The 23,244-nt window shown below is 41.4% G+C and overlaps 1 protein-coding gene across 2 annotated transcripts in view; it reads left to right on the top strand.

The window, feature by feature from the left end:
* Positions 1–23,244, top strand: part of ADAMTS6 (ADAM metallopeptidase with thrombospondin type 1 motif 6) — a 363,879-nt gene that overhangs the window by 70,749 nt on the left and 269,886 nt on the right. The window contains exons 4-7 of one of the 2 annotated variants that reach the window (XM_077286170.1): positions 2,753–2,921; positions 4,912–5,129; positions 8,737–8,820; positions 11,328–11,473. In XM_077286170.1, the coding sequence (XP_077142285.1) occupies positions 2,753–2,921; positions 4,912–5,129; positions 8,737–8,820; positions 11,328–11,473 (617 nt within the window). The remainder of the gene's footprint in view (positions 1–2,752; positions 2,922–4,911; positions 5,130–8,736; positions 8,821–11,327; positions 11,474–23,244) is intronic. The other variant, XM_077286161.1, reaches the window with a different exon arrangement.

The raw sequence follows: 23,244 nt of genomic DNA, 5'->3' as shown, positions 1-23,244 counted from the left end.
ACAATTAAAACTAATCAAAAAGGCATCTCTAACTGTAACCAGGGGTCTTCACCTTAATAAATGAGGAACCCTGCAACCCGCTAACCTAACAGGCAAGTGTAGAGCCTGAAGACACAGTGTAACAAGACAATCCCAGCGCAATGGTAATAAATGGCATACAAAACCTAGATGGACCACGAAGAGCAATGCACGCTAAAAATCAATAAAATACATCCTAGTAAAAGGTCAACAATCAAAACAAGGAAGTGATTGTCACCTCATGGGTTTCTCCTCTATTAGTGCTTCATCTCGAGTCTGTCTTCAGTGAACATTCATTAGATAGTTCAGGATATATATACATATATATATATATATATATATATATACATACATACATACATACATACATACATACACACACACACACACACACACACACACACACACACACACACACACACACACACACACACACACACACTTGTCTAAGGGGTACTTCCGTCTTTCTGTCTGCAACTTCCGTCACGGAAATCTCGCGTCGCTGATTGGTCTCGCTAACTGCCTGTCATGGCTGCCGCGACCAATCAGCGACGGGCACAGTCCGATTATTCCCTCCCTACTCCCCTGCAGTCAGTGCCCGGTGCCCGCGTACTCCCCTCCAGTCAGTCAGTCACCACTCACACAGGGATAATGCCAGCGGTAACGGACCGCGTTATGCCGCGGGTTACGCACTCCGTTACCGCCGCTATTAACCCTGTGTCACCAAGTTTTTACTATTGATGCTGCCTATGCAGCATTAATAGTAAAATGATCTAATGTTAAAAATAATTAAAAAAAGAAAAAACCTGCAATTCTCACCTTCCGTAGTCTGACGATGCGCTCGCGCTGGCAGGTTCCAGTGCTAGGGATGCTATGCGAGAAGGACCTGCCATCACAGGTCCTGCGCTCATACCAACCCTGGGACCGGAAGCTGCCGCGTGCACCACACACAGGCTACAGGACTACAAGGGGCCCTCGGAAGGTTGAGTATATGTTTATTTTTTAACTTGTGACATACGTGGCTGGGCAATATACTACGTAGCTGGGCAATATACTACGTAAGGGATGGGGGCAGTGTTCTGGATCACTGCGTTGAGAAACACGTGATGGTGTCTCCGCGGTGTTGGATGTTTTGGTCTCCCCGAGGCCAATCATCTGTTCTTTCACAGCCTTTTACTAGGCACTGCTCCTAATAGCCAGATTCCTACTCCACACTGATGAGGGGCAAACACCCCGAAACAGCTGTCTGTGGATGGATACCATGCTTGGCATAGGTGGTTTTCCTGTATTGGATGTTTTCCTTTATTGGATGCTGCCCTTCCCGTGGTTGTTCCTTCCCGGGGAAAGGGCTGGCTATTCACTGCTTGCGTTGAGAAACACGTGATGGTGTCTCCGCAGCTATCCTACATGGGCTTTATACTACGTGATTGGGCAATATACTACGTGGACATGCATATTCTAGAATACCCGATGCGTTAGAATCGGACCACCATCTAGTGTATATATGTGTGTGTGTGTTTTGTTTATACTGTGTGTGTATATATACACTCACTGGCCACTTTATTAGGTACACCATGCTAGTAACGGGTTGGACCCCCTTTTGCCTTCAGAACTGCCTCAATTCTTCGTGGCATAGATTCAACAAGGTGCTGGAAGCATTCCTCAGAGATTTTGGTCCATATTGACATGATGGCATCACACAGTTGCCGCAGATTTGTCGGCTGCACATCCCTGATGCGAATCTCCCGTTCCACCACATCCCGAAGATTTCATGTTGTTTACGCCAAATTCTGACCCTACCATCCGAATGTCGCAGCAGAAATCGAGACTCATCAGACCAAGCAACGTTTTTCCAATCTTCTACTGTCCAATTTCGATGAGCTTGTGCAAATTGTAGCCTCAGTTTCCTGTTCTTAGCTGAAAGGAGTGGTACCCGGTGTGGTCTTCTGCTGCTGTAGCCCATCTGCCTCAAAGTTCGACGCACTGTGCGTTCGGAGATGCTCTTAGGCCTACCTTGGTTGTAATGGGTGGCGATTTGAGTCACTGTTGCCTTTCTATCAACTCGAACCAGTCTGCCCATTCTCCTCTGACCTCTGGCATCAACAAGGCATTTCCGCCCACAGAACTGCCGCTCACTGGATTTTTTTTCTTTTTCGGACCATTCTCTGTAAACCCTAGAGTTGGTTGTGCGTGAAAATCCCAGTAGATCAGCAGTTTCTGAAATACTCAGACCAGCCCTTCTGGCACCAACAACCATGCCACGTTCAAAGGCACTCAAATCACCTTTCTTCCCCATACTGATGCTCGGTTTGAACTGCAGGAGATTGTCTTGACCATGTCTACATGCCTAAATGCACTGAGTTGCCGCCATGTGATTGGCTGATTAGAAATTAAGTGTTAACAAGAAGTTGGACAGGTGTACCTAATAAAGTGGCCAGTGAGTGTATATTTATTTATTATGTATTTTTTTACTAAATAGTTAGGCCATCACCTCTGTGCGAGGATGAAATAAGAAGCTTTGGCAGTATCTGTATAATGACGAGGATGTGGGATGAAAAGTTAATTAAGGGAGCAGTCTGTTTGCTCCATACACAGCAGTGTGATTAATGCATTGTTCTGCAATGTAGAAATATTCACATTTACTTTACATTTCCCAGACGTCATCAGCTCTAATGCAGAAAGCACAAGTCTCTCCAGTTTGTCTAAATCCTTTTCCTATTCTTTTCCATCCAAGCATGGCGTAATCGCTACTGAAGATGAAGAGTATTTTATTGAGCCTTTAGACAACGTAACTGAAAACTCCAATCACTTTAACTCCGAAAGGGGCCACCCTCATGTTATTTACCGAAAGTCTGCCATCCATCAGCGACATTCAAGCACCCAGGGACACTGTGGCGTGAAAGGTAAGATATGTGTTAGAGGAGCTATCACTTTTTACAAATATTTTGGACATGTGAAAGCATATTGAAACCAGAATTGAAATGCATTAAACGAGGCTTGAGATTACACAAAATTAGTGGTTTTATTTTAGAAACTGCACCAATTATGTCCATGGCCTACTTCTGGTATTGCACTTCCGTCTTATTCACTCAAATAGATCTGTGCTGAGATACGAGACAATGTGCCACTGTTTTTTGAAGAAGAAAAAAGCAGATGTGTTTTGTTTGTTTTTTTAACTCGTAAAACCCCTTTCTTTTGGCTAGCTGCTGATGAATGATCTTATCTAGGTTAGGAAACCCGTTATTATACACCCCATTAATGATTCTTCAGTTCAGGGTGTTCATCTCTTGGGCACAGTGAAGAACTGTTATAAAGATCATTTCTGTTTCTTGAGGCTCTCTCCTGTCCAGGATTACCCAGCCAAGCCTTGATTTAGATGGGCACTGGCTATTACCTAATTTCCTCTGTGTGGGAGCTACATAGAAATTACTCAAGTTTCCAAACAGGCTGTAGCTGAATGCTTGGGGGTCCCAATAGGGGGCATTGTGTGACTTGGACAATCCTTACTATTTTGCAGGGTCTCTTTACAAGGTTCCCTCTTCGGCAATATACAAATATTGAGCAGACCCTAAAGCTATTGTCCAGGACTATTTTTTTTTTTTCATTTATTTTTTTTTTTTAACTGTGGGCCTAAAAACCAAGGCACCTACCTGCCTGTTCTACATGGCGCTGGCTCAGAGCACTCATCGGCTCTCCTGTCGGTGATTCAGCTGTTCCACATCAACAGAGCAGCTCTTCTTCCAGGCTCCTCTGTCAATGAGGCGTTACTGCTGACGTCATGCTGATTGACTCCCTGCAGTTAGGCAACAAAAAGTCGGCTGTCAATCAGCATGACGTTGGCAGTCACATCTCATCAACAGAAATGAAGCCACTGCTCTGTTGACATGACATCAGTGAAAGCCGGAGAGTCGCCAGCAGGAGTGGTCTGTGACCACTCTGTGGTGGCAGAGATCGGCATTGAGCCCTGTAGTAAAAAAAAATAGTCCTAGACAACCCCTTTAAAGATTAAATGAGAATAGATTAGTTTACACACTAGCTGTAGTATCGCTCTGGCTTTCGTCTGTTTTTCATAATGAGAATAGAGCATAGAAGTTCTATTATTGCTTTCAAATATACCAGAATCTCTAAAAGTCTAAAGAATTCACCGAGATCCTTCACAACAGTTGCATCTGTTCTGTGAAAGAACGTTAATGTGAATAAAACCTAATAGACAAGGGTTTGTAAAAGCGTAGCTTGATCATCACTTAGTGTCCACTTTCTGGCTGCCAAGTCAATCAATCTGTAGTCCACAGTCATCTTATGGCCTCCAGAATGCATTATATTCACTCCCTTAAAAAAAAAAGTTTGTATTATATTGTAGGTACTAGAGTTGAGCAAAATATTCATGTTGTCCGGCATCCAACCTCAAGACTTAGTAAGCAAGAGAGGCCCCCGGGATGCCGGGCTTAGGGTGATGACCTGGCCTGTTGTGACCGGCATGTAGGACCGGACGGGACACAGAACCAGGGCAGTGCAAATCTTTTTGGTGAGCCCCTAGCAGTTAAACTTCTTCTGAATTGGGCCTACCTGATAATGGAATAATATATTGCAAAACTGTAAGCTTTTTAATTAAAAACATATCCAAACAATAATGATTAATACAATTAAAGTCGTAGAAACGTGCTTAAAGGGGACATATAAGGAAAATTAAAATGGGAGTTGTTAGAAGGAAGATGCAGTCCTCCTCAGTTAAATCACCAAGTTCTGGTCCATCTGAACACATACAGTACGTTGCCCAAATCTATGTTGGTACTATTGCTTAATATCCAAACTATAGTATAAAGGATGCGATGGCTTTGGCTGCTAGCAGTAATTCATGTCTGTTATATCTAATACAGTTACTTTGATTCCTAGAAGATCTTACAGGGAACCACAAGCCTTGGTGGCTAAACCATACATTGTCCACCCCTACGACACCTTCAGATAATGACACGGAAAATGGTCCTCGCCGGCAGAGGAGATCGGTCAGTGTTGAACGATTTGTGGAGACGCTAGTGGTGGCTGACAAAATGATGGTGGGGTATCACGGACGCAAAGACATTGAACACTACATCCTGAGCGTAATGAATATTGTAAGTTTGACCCCTTTATTCTTATGTAGTGTCACATTATTTTAGAATCAAGACCTGCGTCGTAGATGCCTTTTTTCCCCAGCTAAATTCTAGTTTCATAGATTCTGAAGTTCGCAATCCATCCTGTAAAGGGTTCAGCTATTTATTTTTCATACTTTCCTTCTGAGGCACAGACTCTCACTTTTGATAGCTCTCTATGACATATCGGAAGATAACGGAAGGCAGAATTTGCTTTTATAACTGCAGTACCACTATCAAACTGATGAGGCGCTTTATCAACTGTGGCCGTTCAGTTGTGTAACATTGTATAATGCAAATAAATGTAGGTATTCTGCCTAGATGTAACTTGAGCATTGAGAATCGGTCGTATAGTAAAATAGTTTTAAAGGGAATCTGTCACACCAGGGTTTTTTTTTATTTTTTTTTATTTTTGTATACCCCTTCAGAGATCATCATTGATGTAGGGCCAGAGCTTGGTAAAACCCACCCACACCTCTGATTGGCAGCTTTCTGTATACTCTGTGCATAGGCGAAAAGCTGCCAATCAGTGGTGAGGGCGGGGTTATACAGAGCTCATGAATATTGAGGACTGCCTAGATGCAGGTTTTCTTGTCTGGTGTGGTGATCTCCTGCTGATAAACCAGTGGTTTTATCCAAACGACAGGAAGCAGCCCAATAAGTGACACATCTTTGGTATCAGTATCTCTGCCTTTACTCTATGCTGCTTTTAGATTTTAGGTAGCAAAAAACTGGCGACAAATACCCTTTAAGTGGTACTCTGCAAACAAAAGGATTAACTGTGCTATCCCATAAATATAGAAATAAAAACAACTGCATACCGATGGTGCTTTATAATGTAATTATCATGTTTTTAAGTTATCATGTTTTTAAGTGATGCAGTAAAGATTTGGAAGGTTTCCAGTTAAGTAGCTGACATTATCTTTAACTACATTTTGTGGCTTGTAGCATCTGGTGTCTGGCAGATCTACTGAGCAATGGCTGATTGTGAGCAGGACACCGCCTCCTCTGCTCGTCTTCTACCTGTTGCTTACAGTACCTGTTTGTTTCCTTTTATCATCCTGACTCCTTTCTTTATTGTGCTGGTTTAGTGCATGAAGGAACACTGATGTCATCAAGTAATGTTAGAATGCTCTCTAGCTGCCAACTCTTGGAAGTCGTCTTCTGCTTTGTGTAGGTGTATTCAGTGGGAGATCTACCTAGTGATAAAAGGAAATTGTATGATGAGAAAAAGGGTTCTTTGTGGTTTCTCAGATCTCTCCATTGTTTTTTCACGATCAGATTGATCTTTCTTGTCCTTTCAGTGATTTTCATTAGAATATGTTTTACTTCACTATTATGTGATTATTCTTTTATCACTTACTAGCCTTTCAGAATAAAGCCGCTATATGTGGAAGGCTGACTTGCTAAAGATTATTCACCCTACGCAATGATTACGGTCTTCATTTTTCTGTATGAAAAGGGAAGGGTGGTTTGATTGCAATGAAATTTCTAAGATTCTTCAGGTCTCTTAGAATCTTAAGGTACCGTCACACTAGGCGATATCGCCAGCAATCCGTGACGTTGCAGCGACCTGGATGGCGATATCGCTGTATTTGACACGCAGCAGCGATCTGGATCCCGCTGTGATATTGCTGGTCGCTGCTAGAAGGTCTGCACATTATTTGGTCGCTAGGTCGCCGTGTATCGCCGTGTTTGACAGCAAAAGCGACGATACCAGCGATATTTTACACTGGTAACCAGGGTAAACATCGGGTTACTAAGCGCAGGGCCGCGCTTAGTAACCCGATGTTTACCCTGGTTACCAGCGTAAAAGTTAAAAAAACAAACAGTACATACTCACCTGCGCGTCCCCCAGCCTCTGCTTCCTGACACTAAAGCGCCGGCCCTAAACTGAAAGTGAAAGCAACAGCGGTGACGTCACCGCTGTGCTGTTAGGGCTGGAGCTCAGTCAGCGTCAGGATGCAGAGGCTGGGGGACGCGCAGGTGAGCATGTACTGTTTGTTTTTTTAACTTTTACGCTGGTAACCAGGGTAAACATCGGGTTACTAAGCGCGGCCCTGCGCTTAGCAACCCGATGTTTACCCTGGTTACCCGGGGACCTCGGCATCGCTGGTCGCTGGAGAGCGGTCTGTGTGACAGCTCTCCAGCGACCACACAGCGACGCTGCAGCGATCGGCATTGCTGTCGCTATCGCTGCAGCGTCGCTTAGTGTGACGGTACCTTTAGAGATTTCATTGCAATCAAACCACCCTCTCGTTACCATCTCATTACTTTGCTAGATTGTTGGCCTGATTATTTTGCGGTTTGAAAATCAGACCGTGTTTTGCTCAATTGAAATCCTATCAGCAGCTAGGCAATTATATTTTATTTAATTGCATGTCATATAAAAAAAAACTTTTTGATTTTCATTCAAATTTTCTCAGCCTACATATATTACAATACACTGCATGCTGCTCATTGTTGTTCAGTTTTAGTCCTGACACCCATGCTCTCTGTTGATTTGGTCTCCATCTTTTCCTGTCTTCTCCTGAATGTGACTCTAAGTTCAATTCTGATCATATAAAATCATAATTGAACTTAATTTTTTTTTTCAGGAAAAGACTGCAGGTCATTGAAAGCTTGGGTGTCGGGATTGACAATAAAGGCATCAAGCAGCATGCCTTGATTGTAATACATCCCACCTGCACAAGCAAACATTTTGCTAAATTACAGAAATATTGTTTTCACATAATATATGCAATGCCACAAGACAGAGGAGTCTACAAACCGCTTTCAAACTCCTCATTAAAACCGCAGCCCTGGTCAGATAAAAGAAGAGATTGATCTAGTCAGTGTCGAATAATTATTGTATTGACATATGGCATTGTCATCTAGAAGAACAGACAAATGAAAATCACTGTCTGAAATCTGTAGTGTATGAAGTATTCCCATTTTCCCTCAGACCTGATGGATGTCCCACATTTTGGGAACTTCAATTACAAGGAGGAAGGTCTTTGATTTTTGCAATTTATGACATCCCCTAGAAGTAAATGGAGAGATGGTCTGTTTCACTGAGGTTGACCCGTTCATGATGAAAATGGAAATATCCATCTGTGTCCTCTGAGTCTCCTCAGCCTTAGGGCTCATTCAGACGTCCGATCATAGCCCATGTGTGAGGAAAACAGCCTGATGATGATGATTATTATAGTTTGAGCAGAGTTTCAATGGTGGCATCCATGTGTGATCTGATTTTTTATTTTTTTTTTCACGGGCCCTCTGAACTTGCTTTGCTGGTTTTAATCCGACCCTTCGATCAAAATCAAACCTGTCCCCACGATTTTCCGTGGTCCTCTGTCTACGAAAAGTCATGGGGCATGTGACTAACCCCGTAGACTATCACAGGTATGAGTGCTATCCATGAAAATCACAGATGGCATTCATCCATGAAAATCGGACGTCTGAATGACCCCTAGTGACACCTGTATTAAGTGCATATCCGTTGTGTGAACAGTTTGCTAGTGATCATGTCATTTATGTTCAGCCATTATTCTTTGTTTCATTGTTTCACTGTCTGACTTTGTGTCTATTCTTCTTTTCTGGAGGTCAGGTTGCCAAACTTTACCGTGATTCCAGCCTAGGAAACGTTGTGAATATCATAGTGACTCGATTAATAGTCCTCACGGAAGATCAGGTAGGTGATCATTCACGTTAGTCTCTAATTAAATAACATTATCTTGTCCAGATGGGAAAGTCTTACAAAAAGTTGACCAGAATTAGATTTTATTCCAATAGTCAATAGTTTTAGTCCCTCTCTCTGTGGTTCTAATTTTATATTTAACTATTTAAGTGTGTTTTGATGTACTTAATAGTTTAATACCTGTTACTATGAACCTCACAGATTTGGGGCTAATCTGCAGGTTAATAGTGTTCTAACGCTGTCAGGTCTCCATATTGAAAATGCGGCTTACAGGAGAAAATGAACTTTATTCCTCCTGGGACCCGACAGCTTTCAGTCATAGAGGCATGCCCGGAGCGCCTTCAGTCACTCACTGTAAGCACTAGGACTGACAGATCAAGTTGCACAAATGAAATACAGAATGAGCTGTCAAAGTGCTGGGGCGTGCTTACAGCCACTGATCACTGTGTGCTGAAGCTTCTCCGAACATGCCAATATGACTGAAAGCCGGTGGCTCCCAGAAGAAATAAAGTTTGTTTCCTCTATGTAGCAAGAGACAAGACAGCATTAGAATGCTATTAACATTCAGATTATCTCTATATCTGCAGATTAATAGCATTTGGGGAAATAAATTCCCTTTAATCCTTTGTGGGAAGCCAGGTTTTCCAAAATGGCTTGATAATCACGCTTTCCATTATTTAGCTGGAGTATGATCATGTTTTTGTAGACATATGTAGGCGGGATTAGAGAACCCATTATAATATACCCTATTAGGGTATTGGGTTCCTTTGCTCAGGATCCTCCTCTCTCGAACATAGTAAAGAGTCTAGACCAGTCATAAAGAGGATCTCTCTCTCTGGATATCTGTCCCGCGTTATACAGAGAACCAGTGAGTTGAACAATCCTTGTGTAATGCTTATTTTGTTCTGTGGTGGCGCAGCAAAAAAAAACCCCTGAACCCATAAAATTAGATTTCGCCAAGGAATAAATCTCTGTTTGCTGGAGGATCCAGCTCAGAGACACTTGGTGATCAACTTGAATTTCTACTTGCCAGCAAATCACACATGTCATGGCCAAATAGTCTGTTAATTAGTTGAATTCCCTACCAATGACATATAATGGGGGGAGTTATTATTAAAAAATGCAGAGAATGTTTTTTGTCTAAATCACAGTTAAAAACATCTTATGTGGCAAAGTGTTGATTTGTGTGATAGATTGGCCCCTTGCACCATCTAAGACATTAATTATGCAAAATATAGCTTATATGTTTGATTTCAAGAGTTTTTTGACTAAATTTATGAGCAATATACTAAACATAAAACTATAAGGAAATGGTGAAAGAGCAGCAATTCTCAAGGTGCCCATACACCTTCAACAATCGTTGGCCAAACACTCGTTTAGCGAAGAGCTATTCTTCTCAACTCCCTCATACACATTTTTCCTCAATTTAATCATGTGCTTTGAATGGTCTGAGGGGAGTAAACCTCTGCAAGACATCTCAAGACTGGCTGCAATTCTGACTGACAGGACTCCTATTCTGGACATCTTAGAACATGGTTGTGTAGAGCACTGTCTTGAGGAATGAAGGAGCACAAGTTTGACATCTGCTCCATTCATTGTTTATGGGACTCCTGTAGGAATTGGAGTACGTTGACCCACATTTTTAGTTGCCCCATTGATAATGAATGGAGCAGATGCCAAGTATGCTCACCTCTATTTGATTTATAATTAGGCACAGTGCTATTCTGTGAGGTTCAAAAATTTATGGGGTCCCAGCTGTTCGACCGTTAGTAACTTATCCTCTCTCCTTTGAATAGGTGACATCTTGGTATTTTTGTAAAAACCCTGTTAATTAGAAATATCTGCGATTCAAATTGACACCACTTCCTAATGACTATATCCATAAATCTCATGACTGATCTTCTCATAAATGTAACATTTGATGAATTCACTAATTTTTCTCAGAAATGCCTTTTCTCCGGTTTTCAGTCTGGTCAGATGGGGGTAAATCTGGTACCTCCATGTGTAGTAGAGATTCAGCTGGCTGGGAACAGCTACTGCTGTGTAACATGGCTTTACTTATTGGCTTTACTCATAGGAAACCAAGTACAATATGAGGTTTTTTTATAGGCTCTTAATAAAATATGAATATTATTAATTTGAGTTATTCAGCTGGATGTGCTGCAGTTAGGTCTTTCAATCTAATTTGCTTCTTATATAGCGGGAACGGTCTGACATAAGTGGGCTTACAAACCTACTGATGTGTTAAATGCCTGCTCGATGATAATGTGAAATTATTATATTGACATAATCACTCTTACATTTGGAACACACAATACGTCTGCTCAGTAATACGCTGGCTGAACTCTAGGTCAGATTTTATAGAGATAAATATTGGCAAGGAGAGATTATTCCTAGAAACCACTGCATCTAATTATAGTCCCATTTTAGTCTTCAAAAGGCTTAACAACTGACCTTAGTAATTTGCTTGGAACATTCCTGGTATGCGTCTTGTATTGCAGCCAAACTTGGAGATAAACCACCATGCGGACAAGTCCCTCGACAGCTTCTGTAAGTGGCAGAAATCCATCCTCTCGCACCAGAGTGACGGGAACACCATTCCAGAGAATGGCATCGCTCACCATGACAATGCTGTACTCATCACCAGGTAGGAACTCGATTGTCCTCAGGCTGATTTTCACTGGCTAGGTCTCCTTTGATGCTCTTTTTTTATGAAAAAAAAATGGTTGTCAATGATGATTGTTCTCAGTGTTTCCACACCATTTATGTGCAATAGAACCCTAGTATTGTTTTTTGTTCTATTAGGGTTCTATGTCCTCTTTACACTTTAGGTTTGTCTGAATGGTGCCTGAGGACTATTTTGCTACTTAATTTTTTATTCCTTTTGCCAAATTTATCAAAAACTGGTAATTGTAGTAAAACTTTTTATGGTGCTATTCTAATATATTTTTTTTTGTACATTTTTGGTTATGTGTTTAGAATTACCAAAGTTTCACTTGGAGGTATGATTTTAGCCTCAGACATTTGTTACCTATCCACTAAATAGGTGATAACTGCTAGATCAGTTGGGGTCTGACATCAGTCAAGTTGGGGTCAACCCCAACCTATTCCCTTCAGCAACAAGACTGCGGCAAGAAGTCAGTATCGAGAGGTGGTCAAGCATGTGCTCAACCACACCAAGTAGAGTTTATGCTGGTGATGAAACCAGCCGAGTGTAGTAGTTGGACCACCATCAATCTAGCATATATCTCCAGTGGATAAGTGGAAAACAATTGTGTTCAGTATCGAAGGATTTATGCTATGAAATTGCTTTTACATTGTCGTGAAGGAATGTTTTCATGTACAATCTTTGTATGCTTTCTGGAAGTAAGAGTTCTTATAATTGACCTGCTATTTACTTGGCTGCCATTCGGCTGTTACCTACACTGTTGTTATCATTACTGGATACATATCATTTAATTCAGATTTTTAAAAAGCATTTTTTATACAATTTATTTTAGGCTCATAGGGGTGTGTATGTTCAGGCTACGTATTACATCCGGCTTTGTGACTAGCATGTATGTATTCATGTGTTGGGAGATTACTTTGGACTGTTAATCTTTCTTTGATCGCCTAATATTGTCTTAGATATACGAAGCGACTAATTGGAATAAAGAATCTAGTCTACCACTGTACTCCATAGTAAAAAATGTAAGGTGGCACCAGCGCAATCTTTGGCGATATGATTATCTCATAAGAATATTGGCATTGCTTGTGAAATGTCTAGCGAAGCGAATCTCTAGTCGTTTGCAGAAATATTTCAGAAAAAGGGCACAGTTTTGGCTTTGCAAACTCACATAAAATATCAGATTGCAATTTTGTATAGCCAACAAACTTAAAAGGGTTTTCCCATGAACAAAGTACATTTTAATTAATAGATCTTGGAATAAAAATAAGTTCCACAATTAGATGCAAAAAATAAAATGTTCCTGTGCTGAGATAATCTTATAAATGTGCCCCTGCTGTGTACTGACTCTAATGGCTGTGTCTGACCGTGCAGGAACATGGTCTGATCATACCACATCTCCTGGGCAGGGGAGGAAACAAAAAAGCAAAAGAGTATACAGACAGGACAGCATTGGATTGCATCTGATTTGCTCTGTGAGATAAAAAATTTATTTTGCTGTTTTATAAACAGATTTTACCGCACAGGACCAATCAACTGCGATCCCCTGCTGTCCTGTTAGTAAACTTTTTTCTTATTCAGACCATGTTCCTGCACGCCAGACATGGCCATTACACAGTACATATCAAGGGCACATTTATAAGATTATTTCAGCACAGGAAACCTTTTTTAACACATCCGATTGTGGAACTTGTTGTTAGTCCAGTATCTATCGATTAAAAATCTACTTTGTTCATTGGAAAAACCCTTAAATTGTTGATGATGGTACCTATGACAATCTATTTTCTGTGGTTGCTGTAAGATGAGTTGTTTAAATTTATTTTGACCTCGCTCCCCCCTCAAGTATCATGTGTTAAAAGGGCTTTCTGGGGTTTTCCTATTGGTGGGTCTCCACTTTTGGGACTTTAACAATCATTTAAGGCACAGCTCCATACTTTGTGTAATGACCATGAATGTTACTGCAAGCTCTTTCCCCATAAAAGTGAATTGACTGCTCTTATACAATATGTGATGTGAAGTTGGGCCATGATGCACTTTAGGATTGTGGACTTTTTTTTTCCTCTTTACCTTGCAAGAGCCACACACAGGGGTTCATAGGTGTACACATATGGTAAAAACTGTGGCTGTCACTAGGTCCTCTGGATGCCATAACAATGCAGTCAACACTTCACAACAATGGACAGATGGAGATTATTAGGGCAATCTCCATATTTTCAACCTCTAAAATGCTGCTGTCATGGTTGACCTCAGCATCTAAGGGATTAAGCTCCTATTACTGAAGTGGGTTCCAATCTCAGCATTTAGGCTTGGGTGCCAGATGCATAACAGTCTGCACTTGCTGTGTATAGAGGCATACATGTATGGCAGATGTTGTCAATGGAAATCTGTGTCAAGTAGGCATACAATTGCTGTCAGTTCAGGCTATTGCCCTGGTTTGCCATGTGATGATACCCGCCCTGCACTGGTGCATCAAACTTCAGGTGATGAATGAACCTTCCCTTATGTAATATTAATGACCAAACGAATAGTCCGGAAATTGCCTTTTAGTATATTGCATTCATCATATTATATAGCACTTTGTACTTACAATTGCTCATTTTGCCTTTCTACCCACATAATTCTTCTGTTTTCTCTGGTCAAAGGAGAAACAGGAAGATTAATTCCCTTCTTCAACTCCTGACCCAGCTGCTTCCTCGTTCCCCCGCCATGTGTTGTGAATTCTGCTCTTGGGCTCCTTCCGGTGGTTATAAGTGGTAGCGCTGCTGTCTCTGGATCGCAGCATTCATCAGGTGTGTCCACTTTTTGCAATTCTGACTGGGCTATTCAGTCTTGCTTGACCCTTTAGTCAGTGCCAGTTGTCCATTGTTCCTGGAGGATTCACAACCCTGCCTGGTCTCTCCTGCTTTGCTGTTCATTTCAACAAAGATAAGTTCTGGCCTTGATTTTTGCAGTCCTCATGCTGTGGGCCTTATTGTTCAGTTCTTTTCCATGTTTTGTCTTGTCCAGCTTGGTCTGTATAAGGATTTGTTTAGCCAAGCTGGTATCTCTGGAGATGCAGATATACCCTCCATATCTTTAGTTAGATGTGGAGATTTTGTATTTTCTGTGGTGGATATTTTCTAGTGTTTTTAATACTGACCGCATAGTACTCTGTCCTATCCTTTCTATTTAGCTAGAGTGGCCTCCTTTGCTAAATCCTGATTTCAGTCTGCGTATGTTATTTCCCTCTCCTCTCACAGTCAATATTTGTGGGGGGCTGTCTATCCTTTGGGGATTTTCTCTGAGGCAAGATAGTTTTCCTTTTTCTATCTCTAGGGGTAATTAGTCCTCCGGATGTGTCGAGATGTCTAGGGAGTATTAGGTACATTCCACGGCTACTTCTAGTTGCGGTGTTAAAGGGAACCTGTCACCACGTTTTTGGAAGATGGGATAAAAATAGCGTTAAATAGGGGCAGAGGTGGGCATTACATTAGTGTGTTTGTTATGCGTTTATTACCCACCTAAGTTGCCGAAATACCTTTGCAAAGTCTCCGTTTTCGCCTGTCAATCAGGCTGGTCTGGTCAAAAGGGCGTTGTCTTCCCCCAGATTTTGCGTAGTTTTCCGTTGGTGGCGTAGTGGTGTGCGCATGCCCAAGGTCCCGAATCCTCTGCCAGGGGATTTAAAAGAGCGCGCTGTTCGTTTTCATTGGTGATCGGTGGGCGCGGCCATCTTCCTTTGGCTGCGCGTGCGCAGAAGCGGCGCTCTGCTGGCCGCGGCTTCAGGAAAATGGCCGCCGCGATATCCATCTGCGCACGCGCGGCATCCCGCGGCCATTTTCCTGAAGCCGCGGCCAGCAGAGCGCCGCTTCTGCGCACGCGCGGCCAAAGGAAGATGGCCACGCCCACCGATCACCAATGAAAACGAACAGCGCGCTCTTTTAAATCCCCTGGCAGAGGATTCAGGACTTTGGGCATGCGCACACCACTACGCCACCAACGGAAAACTACGCAAAATCTGGGGGAAGACAACGCCCTTTTGACCAGACCAGCCTGATTGACAGGCGAAAACGGAGACTTTGCAAAGGTATTTCGGCAACTTAGGTGGGTAATAAACGCATAACAAACACACTAATGTAATGCCCACCTCTGCCCCTATTTAACGCTATTTTTATCCCATCTTCCAAAAACGTGGTGACAGGTTCCCTTTAAGTTCAGGGTCTGCGGTCAGTACAGGTACCACCTTCTCCAGAGTACGTCTCATGCTGCTCCTAGACCACCAGATCATAACAGCCATGGACATTTGCAATGATTCATGAGACATGCAGGGAAAATTGACGTCCTGTTTCTACATGGAGTTTAACTGGAAACTGTAACCAGGTTTGGCCGATATGAGATACGGCAACCACCTGTCAGGGCTGATATACAGCATTCTATAATGCTGTATATCTGCTTCCAACATGACCTGTAAGAGAAGAAAAATTTTATTATTATACTCCCCTATGGAATAGGGTGGTCTGGTCCGAGGGGCGTCGTTCTTCTTAATCTGGCACCTCGTATCTTCTTGCTATGCTATCCTCCTTGTTGGTTCGTGTGGATGATGCGTCCCTGCGTCGTCCACACAATCTCCCCGGCTCCTACGCAGGACCAAGAAGAGTGATGCCTCTCAGGCTGGACCACCTCGCTGGTTAGTATAATAAAAGTTATTTTTCTTCTCTTACAGGTCGGATTGGGGTCTTATATACAGCATTAGCTAGTTGGTTTTTAATCACATGTCATAGTCCTAATTGAAAAGAGAAGAATTAGCTGGGTAGAAAGGCAAAATGAGCAATTGCAAGTGTGCTATATAATTTGATTGCAATATATTAAGAGGATAACTTGATGAGAGCGCTTCTTTAAATCTTTATTCTTCTGCATGTGACAACGTGAATTTTTTTTAGGATCTAAGAGGGTGGACCTTTCCCAGGAACCACAGTACTAGCTAAGTGGTATACCTCCTTTTATATTTTATTTTTCAATTTTTTACAAGTGTTAGGGAGCAATCAACCCTCTGCAGGGAGAAAGTCAAAGATACCTTAGCTCTTTCCTCTCTGGATCAGAATGATGTCCCATAGGTTGAATTTACTCATTCATGATATTCGGGCATATTTTGTTGATGTGACGTAAACTGGGAATATCCCAATAAAGAAGTGTAAAAAAATATATATATTAATTACCTGAAAATTCTAAATATGTTTGTTTTTACCATAACTGTTAACTCATAATATGAGAATGTTTTTACACAGATGAAAAATGGTGTTGTTTTTTCCAATAATATTCAGTGATGTGGAATTATTTTGCCATACTTTCATTGAGGCTCTGCGTTATGACTTACATGGAGAGAATATGCATGAATAATATGTCTGCTGAATTTTTGTCACTCATCTTCCTACAAACTATATCTCACCATGAGTCATAAAAATCATAACATTTAAAGATTTCACTGAGGAAATGTGTTCTGTGGCACCAATATAGGATGTCTGTTATAGCGTTCACTAATTTATTTCCCAAACCATGGAGAACGGCCAGTTGAGTAGTGTGCATTTTTGCCTATGAAAAATGCTTGCTATTTTTTATTGAAATTTTTATAGGAGCAGAACATGCGTAAGCTAAATAATTTTAAGGTGAAATAGAAAGCTGGATTATGGATTAATACTTAATGGTAAGTGCTTCTACCATAATTCTAAGTGATTTTATAATAGAAAAAGTTTCGCCACCATAGTTTTATATATTTTAGCAGCGAAAATAACTTTTGGAAGACTTTGAGGTCTAAGCAACTTGACGGTAACATATTTCCATCGATTTAAGAAATGGAACAAAAATATTAAAAAAAACCCCAAATATTACTGTTTAAAAAACTATCCTCAAAATTTCAAATGAAAGTGTGTGTGTGTATATAATATATATGTTAATATGTTTGTGTGTATATAAAAAAAATACATATGTGTGCGTGTAATATATATGTGTGTGTATACAGTGGCATGTTGAAGTTGAAATAATCTCTAAAAGAGCTAAAGTTAAACATGACACATTTACTTTGTATTTTAGATTAAAAAAATACATTGTAATTTTTTAAACATTACAAAAAGGAAAATGGACCGAAAACAAAAGTTTGTGCCCCCTTGAAGAATTGTGTGCTCAGATAACTTTGATTAAGTTTCAGACCTTAATTAGCCAGTTAAGGTTATGGCTTGATCGCGATCATTGTTAGGAAAAGCCAGGTGATGCAAATTTCCCAGCTTTATAAAAACCCAGCCTCCTCTAACCTTGTGCCAAAAAACTACAGCTCTGGGTTCTTCTAAGCAGCTGCCTAGCACTCTGAAAATGAAGGTGGTGGAGGCCCACAAAGCAGGAGAAGTCTTTAATAAGATAGCAAAGCGTTTTCAAGTTGTCCTTTCCTCAGTTTGAAATGTTAGGTCGAGATAGGGTCTGGAAGACCAAGCAAAATTTCAGTCAGAGCTGCACGTAGGCTTGCTAGAGAGGCAAATCCGAACCACCTCTTGACTGTAAAAGACCTTCAGAAAGATTTAGCAGACTCTGGAGTTGTGGTACATTGTCTAAAGGTACCTTCACACGAAGCGACGCTGCAGCGATAGCGACAACGATGTCGATCGCTGCAGCGTCGCTGTTTGGTCGCTGGAGAGCTGTCACACAGACCGCTCTCCAGCGATCAACTATGCCGAGGTCCCCTGGTAACCAGGGTAAACATCGGGTAACTAAGCGCAGGGCCGCGCTTAGTAACCCGATGTTTACCCTGGTTACCAGCGTAAAATCTAAAAAAAACAAACGGCACATACTTACATTCACGTCCCCCTGCGTCCACTTCCTGACTGACTGAGCGCCGTACAGTGAGAGCAGAGCGGTGACGTCACCGCTGTGCTGCTTTCACTTTCACTTTGCGGCGCTGAGTCAGAGGAGGAAGCAGACTGCAGGGGACGCAATGTGAGTATGTGCTGTTTGTTTTTTTTACATTTTACGCTAGTAACCAGGGTAAACATCGGGTAACTAAGCGCGGCCCTGCGCTTAGTAACCCGATGTTTACCCTGGTTACCAGTGTAAAATATCGCTGGTATCGTTGCTTTTGCTTTCAAACACAACGATACACAGCGATCGGACGACCAAATAAAGTTCTGGACTTTATTCAGCGACCAGCGACATCACAGCAGGATCCTGATCGCTGCTGCGTGTCAAACGAAACGATATCGCTAGCGAGGACGCTGCAACGTCACGGATTGCTAGCGATATCGTTATAATGTCGTTTCGTGTGAAGGTACCTTAACTGTTTAGAGACATCTGCACAAATATGGTCTTCATGGAAGAGTCGTCAGATGGAAAGCTTTCATGCATCCTCACCATAGAATTCAGTGTACAAAATATGCAAAAGAACATCTAAACAAGCCTGATGCATTTTGGAAACAAGTCCTGTGGTCTGATGAGGTTAAAACAGACCTCTTTGGCCACAATGATCAAAGGTATGTGTGGAGAAAAAAGGGCACAGACTTTCAGGAAAAGAACATCTCGTCAACCATTAAGCATGAGGGTGGATCAATCATGTTTTGGGGGGTTGAGTTGCAGCCAATGAACATCATTTTAAATCTATAGCTAGACCTCAAAATTGCAGTGTGTGCAAGAAGACCCAGGAATCTCACAGAACTGAAAGAATTTTCAATGGAATAATGGATGAAAATCCCTCCAACAAGGATTGAAAGACTCTTGACTGGCTACAAAAATCATTAACAAGCTGTGATACATGCAAAAGGGTGGGCTGCTATGTACTAAACGCCAAGCACTTGATCCCTAATCAGTACCTGATCACTCGATTTTTGTCAGTTTTATCTTTTTCGTGCAGCCACCAAGCGTTGATCAATGACGCAAATCACTGATCATCGTCCATACTCGCTGTTTTCCAGGACTTTTTTGTCCCTGTCCATGCCCCTCCCTTTGCACCACCTCTGCGCGTGCGTGTTGCAGCCACCGAGCGTTAATAAATAATGCAAATCACTGATCCGCACTAGTGCTCGCTGTTTTTCACAATTTTTTTTTTCACTTACCTTTTTTCTCCCTCCCCTCCCCTTTTCACCACTCCATGTGAGTCCTACAGCCGCCAAGCTGCTGATCAGACGTACATACTGATTATCACCTGTGCTCTCTTTTGGCAAGGACTTTTTTCCCTGTATTTTTTTTTTAGCCCCTTTTTTGCACCACATCCGTGTGTGCGTTATACAGCCATCGAGCGCTGGTTGGTGACTAACCTCATTTACCGGCCTTCGGTTGTTTTTTTTTTTTTTTTCTGTTTTTGTGGGTTCAAAGTGCTCATCACATATCTAGTTAAGTTTCTTGAAGGGTGTTGTTTCCAAAATGGTGTCACTTGTGGGGGATTTTCTCTGTTTAGGCATATTAGGGGCTCTCCAAATGCGACATGACTTCCGCTAATGATTCCAGCAAATTTTGAATTCAAAAAGTGAAATGGCGCGCCTTCTCTTCTGAGCGCTGCCGTTCGTCCAAATAGTGGTTTTCTCTCATATGTTCAGTAGAAATTGCACCACAAATTTTGGGGTCCATTTCTTTCCTGTTATCCTCATGAAAATAAAAAAAAAAATTGTGTCTAAAGTAAAATTTTTGTGAAGAAAAAAAAAATAAAAAAAGTTAAATGTTCATTTTTTCCTTCCACATTGTTTCACTTCCTGTGAAGCACACGAAGGGTTAATAAACTTCTTAAATGTGGTTTTAAGCACCTTGAGGGGTGCAGTTTATAGAATGTTGTCAACGTTTGGTTATTTGCTGTCATATAGACCCCTCAGTGTCACTTTGAATGTGATGTGGTCCCTAAAAAAAAAAAAAAAAAAAAGGCTTTTGTTGGAAAAATGGGAAATTGCTGGTCAACTTTTAACCCTTATAACTTCCTAACAAAAAAAAACATTTTGTTTTAAAAATGTTGATGTAAAGTGTGAAACGTTATTTATTAACTATTTTGTCACATGACTCTTTGATCTAAGGGCATAAGAATTCAAAGTTTGAAAATTGCTACATTTTCAACATTTTTGCCAAATTTCCATTTTTTTCACAAATAAACGCAAGTCATATCAAATAAATTTTACCATTATCATGAAGTACAATATGTCACAAAAAAAAAATCAATGGGATCCGTTTACGCGGTCCAGAGTTATTACCTCATAAAGTGGCACTAGTCAGAATTGAAAAATTTGGCCTGGTCATAAAGGTGTAAACAGCCTTGGGGGTGGGGGTAAAGGGGTTAAACTCAGATCAGGGTTGTTTTATCAGCGTATGATCATGGTGTGATCCGATTCTCTTGGATGAGGTGAACATGGAGAAAAAAAAGTCTCCATCTTCTCATGTACACTGAGCAGTTGACGTAGGGTGCGTTTGCAAGGGTTAATTTATCTCCTCTAACTCCATTCAACACTCAGCCTCTGTTCTAGACTATAATGTGACCATAAATCACACCCTGACACAGTCCACACACCCCGGCTACCAACACGCTGCAACCACTTATCAAACACACGGGTGATGAGTCCCTGAAATATGCTCCTGTCGGACACTCAAAAAAGACCACACACTCTCTGAAAGGTTATGGATTCTTTAGAGAATACAAAGATCAAACTTATTAAAGGTTTAAGCTTTTATAAAAAAAATAAAGCGCTTACAATAAAATATCTAACAAGATACAAATAGAATGACACACAAATATGCAAAACAGTTATAAAATAAAAAGGGAGACATAACAGAAAATACCTAGTTGTTATTCTGTTTCCTTGAGGGAAGGGGAAAACCACCCTCCTCCACATAGTAATTAGTGATTGTAGCCAAGCTGGATATTCCCTATCTGCCCACATTTTGAAACTTGCCTTATTCTTCTAGGTAACCCCCTATGGTTCTGAGTTCCTACAATATGAGTAGGCAGAGGTTATGTCCTTTGCGTAGAGGCAGTCAGTTGAATGCAGACTTAACTAGTTATTTTACTGATATTGTAGTTTCCCTTAAAACCACTATTCTTTCTGTCCATGGAAATTGGACTGCTCTCAGATATCAACCGAGTGCAGTCTGACAGTTTTCACAGTCATTGACTTGTATAACCGAGTGTGATCCGAATATCAGATCAAACTCAGGCATTCTGCAGGTTGTTTTTTCTCCTTGGACTGGCTTGATCCAAGGCAAAAATCTGACGTGTGACCGGCGCCATAAAATAACAATGGTCCAAGTGTGAGCCGATATTTTGTTGGACCAAAAATATAGCCAGGTGCGCGAACACTTAGGTTGGCAATTACTTGTTCGGCAACAAGGTGGAGATACCAGCTTACTGCTTGAAAACACAAGTACTGTACGCACATTTCTTTATGCTGTTCTCCTAAATTACCATAACTTTTTCTTGTGGCAACTGTTGCCTTGTGGCAATACATACAATTGAAAAAATTGAGAATGTGAATTAGTCAGTGTGTGCCTGCCACATGTGCCATATTGTTGATGCTTGTAGTTAATAGCGGGCATGTCCTTGAAAGATCTTCCCTAAACCGTTTCAGCTGCAGTTATGTTTTTATTCTATTTTATGTTCCTAACAAAATTACTTTTCCATAGTGTAGGACGTTGACATTTTAAGTAACAAGAGAATCATTGCATCTCCTTATGTGCAAATATCAAGCTACTGGCTTCTCTCCATTAATAAAATACCTGCAAAAATATTTATTGGGTGAGTAACGCGACAGCTGCTTACTCAGAAACCGTTGTTTTGTAAAGCCATTGAATGACGCCCATAGATGTCTTCTTTCATACGCAGGATAATAGTTTGTCAATAGCTTATATTTGTTATTTAAATCATTAAACCCATTTTCTTTCTTTTTTCTTAATATTTTAAGGTCTTCTCACTTTGAATAAGGCATCGTACACACCTGTGTTATGGTTTCTGTTTTATAATGGAAACAATGATATTGTGTCATATTTGTTTGATGATGGTCACCTCTGGGGTTCTATGGACTTATGGTTCTCATTGACTTACAATGAGATCTGTTGAGTCCTGATGAGGTATCCAGGAAGTCCAGGCCAGTGAAAAGTTGTCCTGCAACAGTTAGGCCAGTCTCACACGTCCAGATATTTCCAGTACCAGAAGAAACGACAGTCCCAGAGCTAGCCGTGTCCGTGTGTGCACGTAGGCCATCTGTGTTATCCGTGTGCTATCCGTGTGTCCATGTTTATCGTCCGTGTGCTGTCCGTTTGTCCGTGTATTGAAACAATTTATTTCATTTTTAACCCTATGACTTTAAAAAAAGCACACGGACGGCATCCGTGTGTGGTACGTGTTTACACGCACCCATTGACTTTAATGGGTCAGTGTGATCCGTGCGCTCTCACGAACACTGACATGTCTCCGTGTTTTGCACATGGACACACGGTCCGTGAAAACACGCTGACATCTGCAGACACACATTAATTTTAATGTGTCTACGTGTGTCAGTGTCTCCAGTACGTGAGGAAACTGTCACCACAAGTACCGGAGCCACTGACGTCTGAAGCCGGCATTAGAGCTGTTGTATACCGGCAAATAAAGTGTCCGCAAGGAGTGCCGAACGTTGATACTTGTAAAAGAAAAAAACAGAAAGCGCTCCTAGGGCAGTATACAAGGGGTCCTTGGAGAGATGAGCTAAAGCGCTCACCTTCTGACATTGTGCAATTCAGGCACAACGCTGTAGATTGCATGAGAGATATCCCTTTATTAGGTGGCAGCA

The sequence above is a fragment of the Ranitomeya variabilis genome, chromosome 1 (genome assembly GCF_051348905.1).
Source record: "Ranitomeya variabilis isolate aRanVar5 chromosome 1, aRanVar5.hap1, whole genome shotgun sequence".
Lineage (NCBI taxonomy): Eukaryota > Metazoa > Chordata > Amphibia > Anura > Dendrobatidae > Ranitomeya > Ranitomeya variabilis.
The sequence above is the reverse complement of the archived record's forward strand: the minus strand, read 5'-3'. Positions and strand labels throughout refer to the sequence as shown.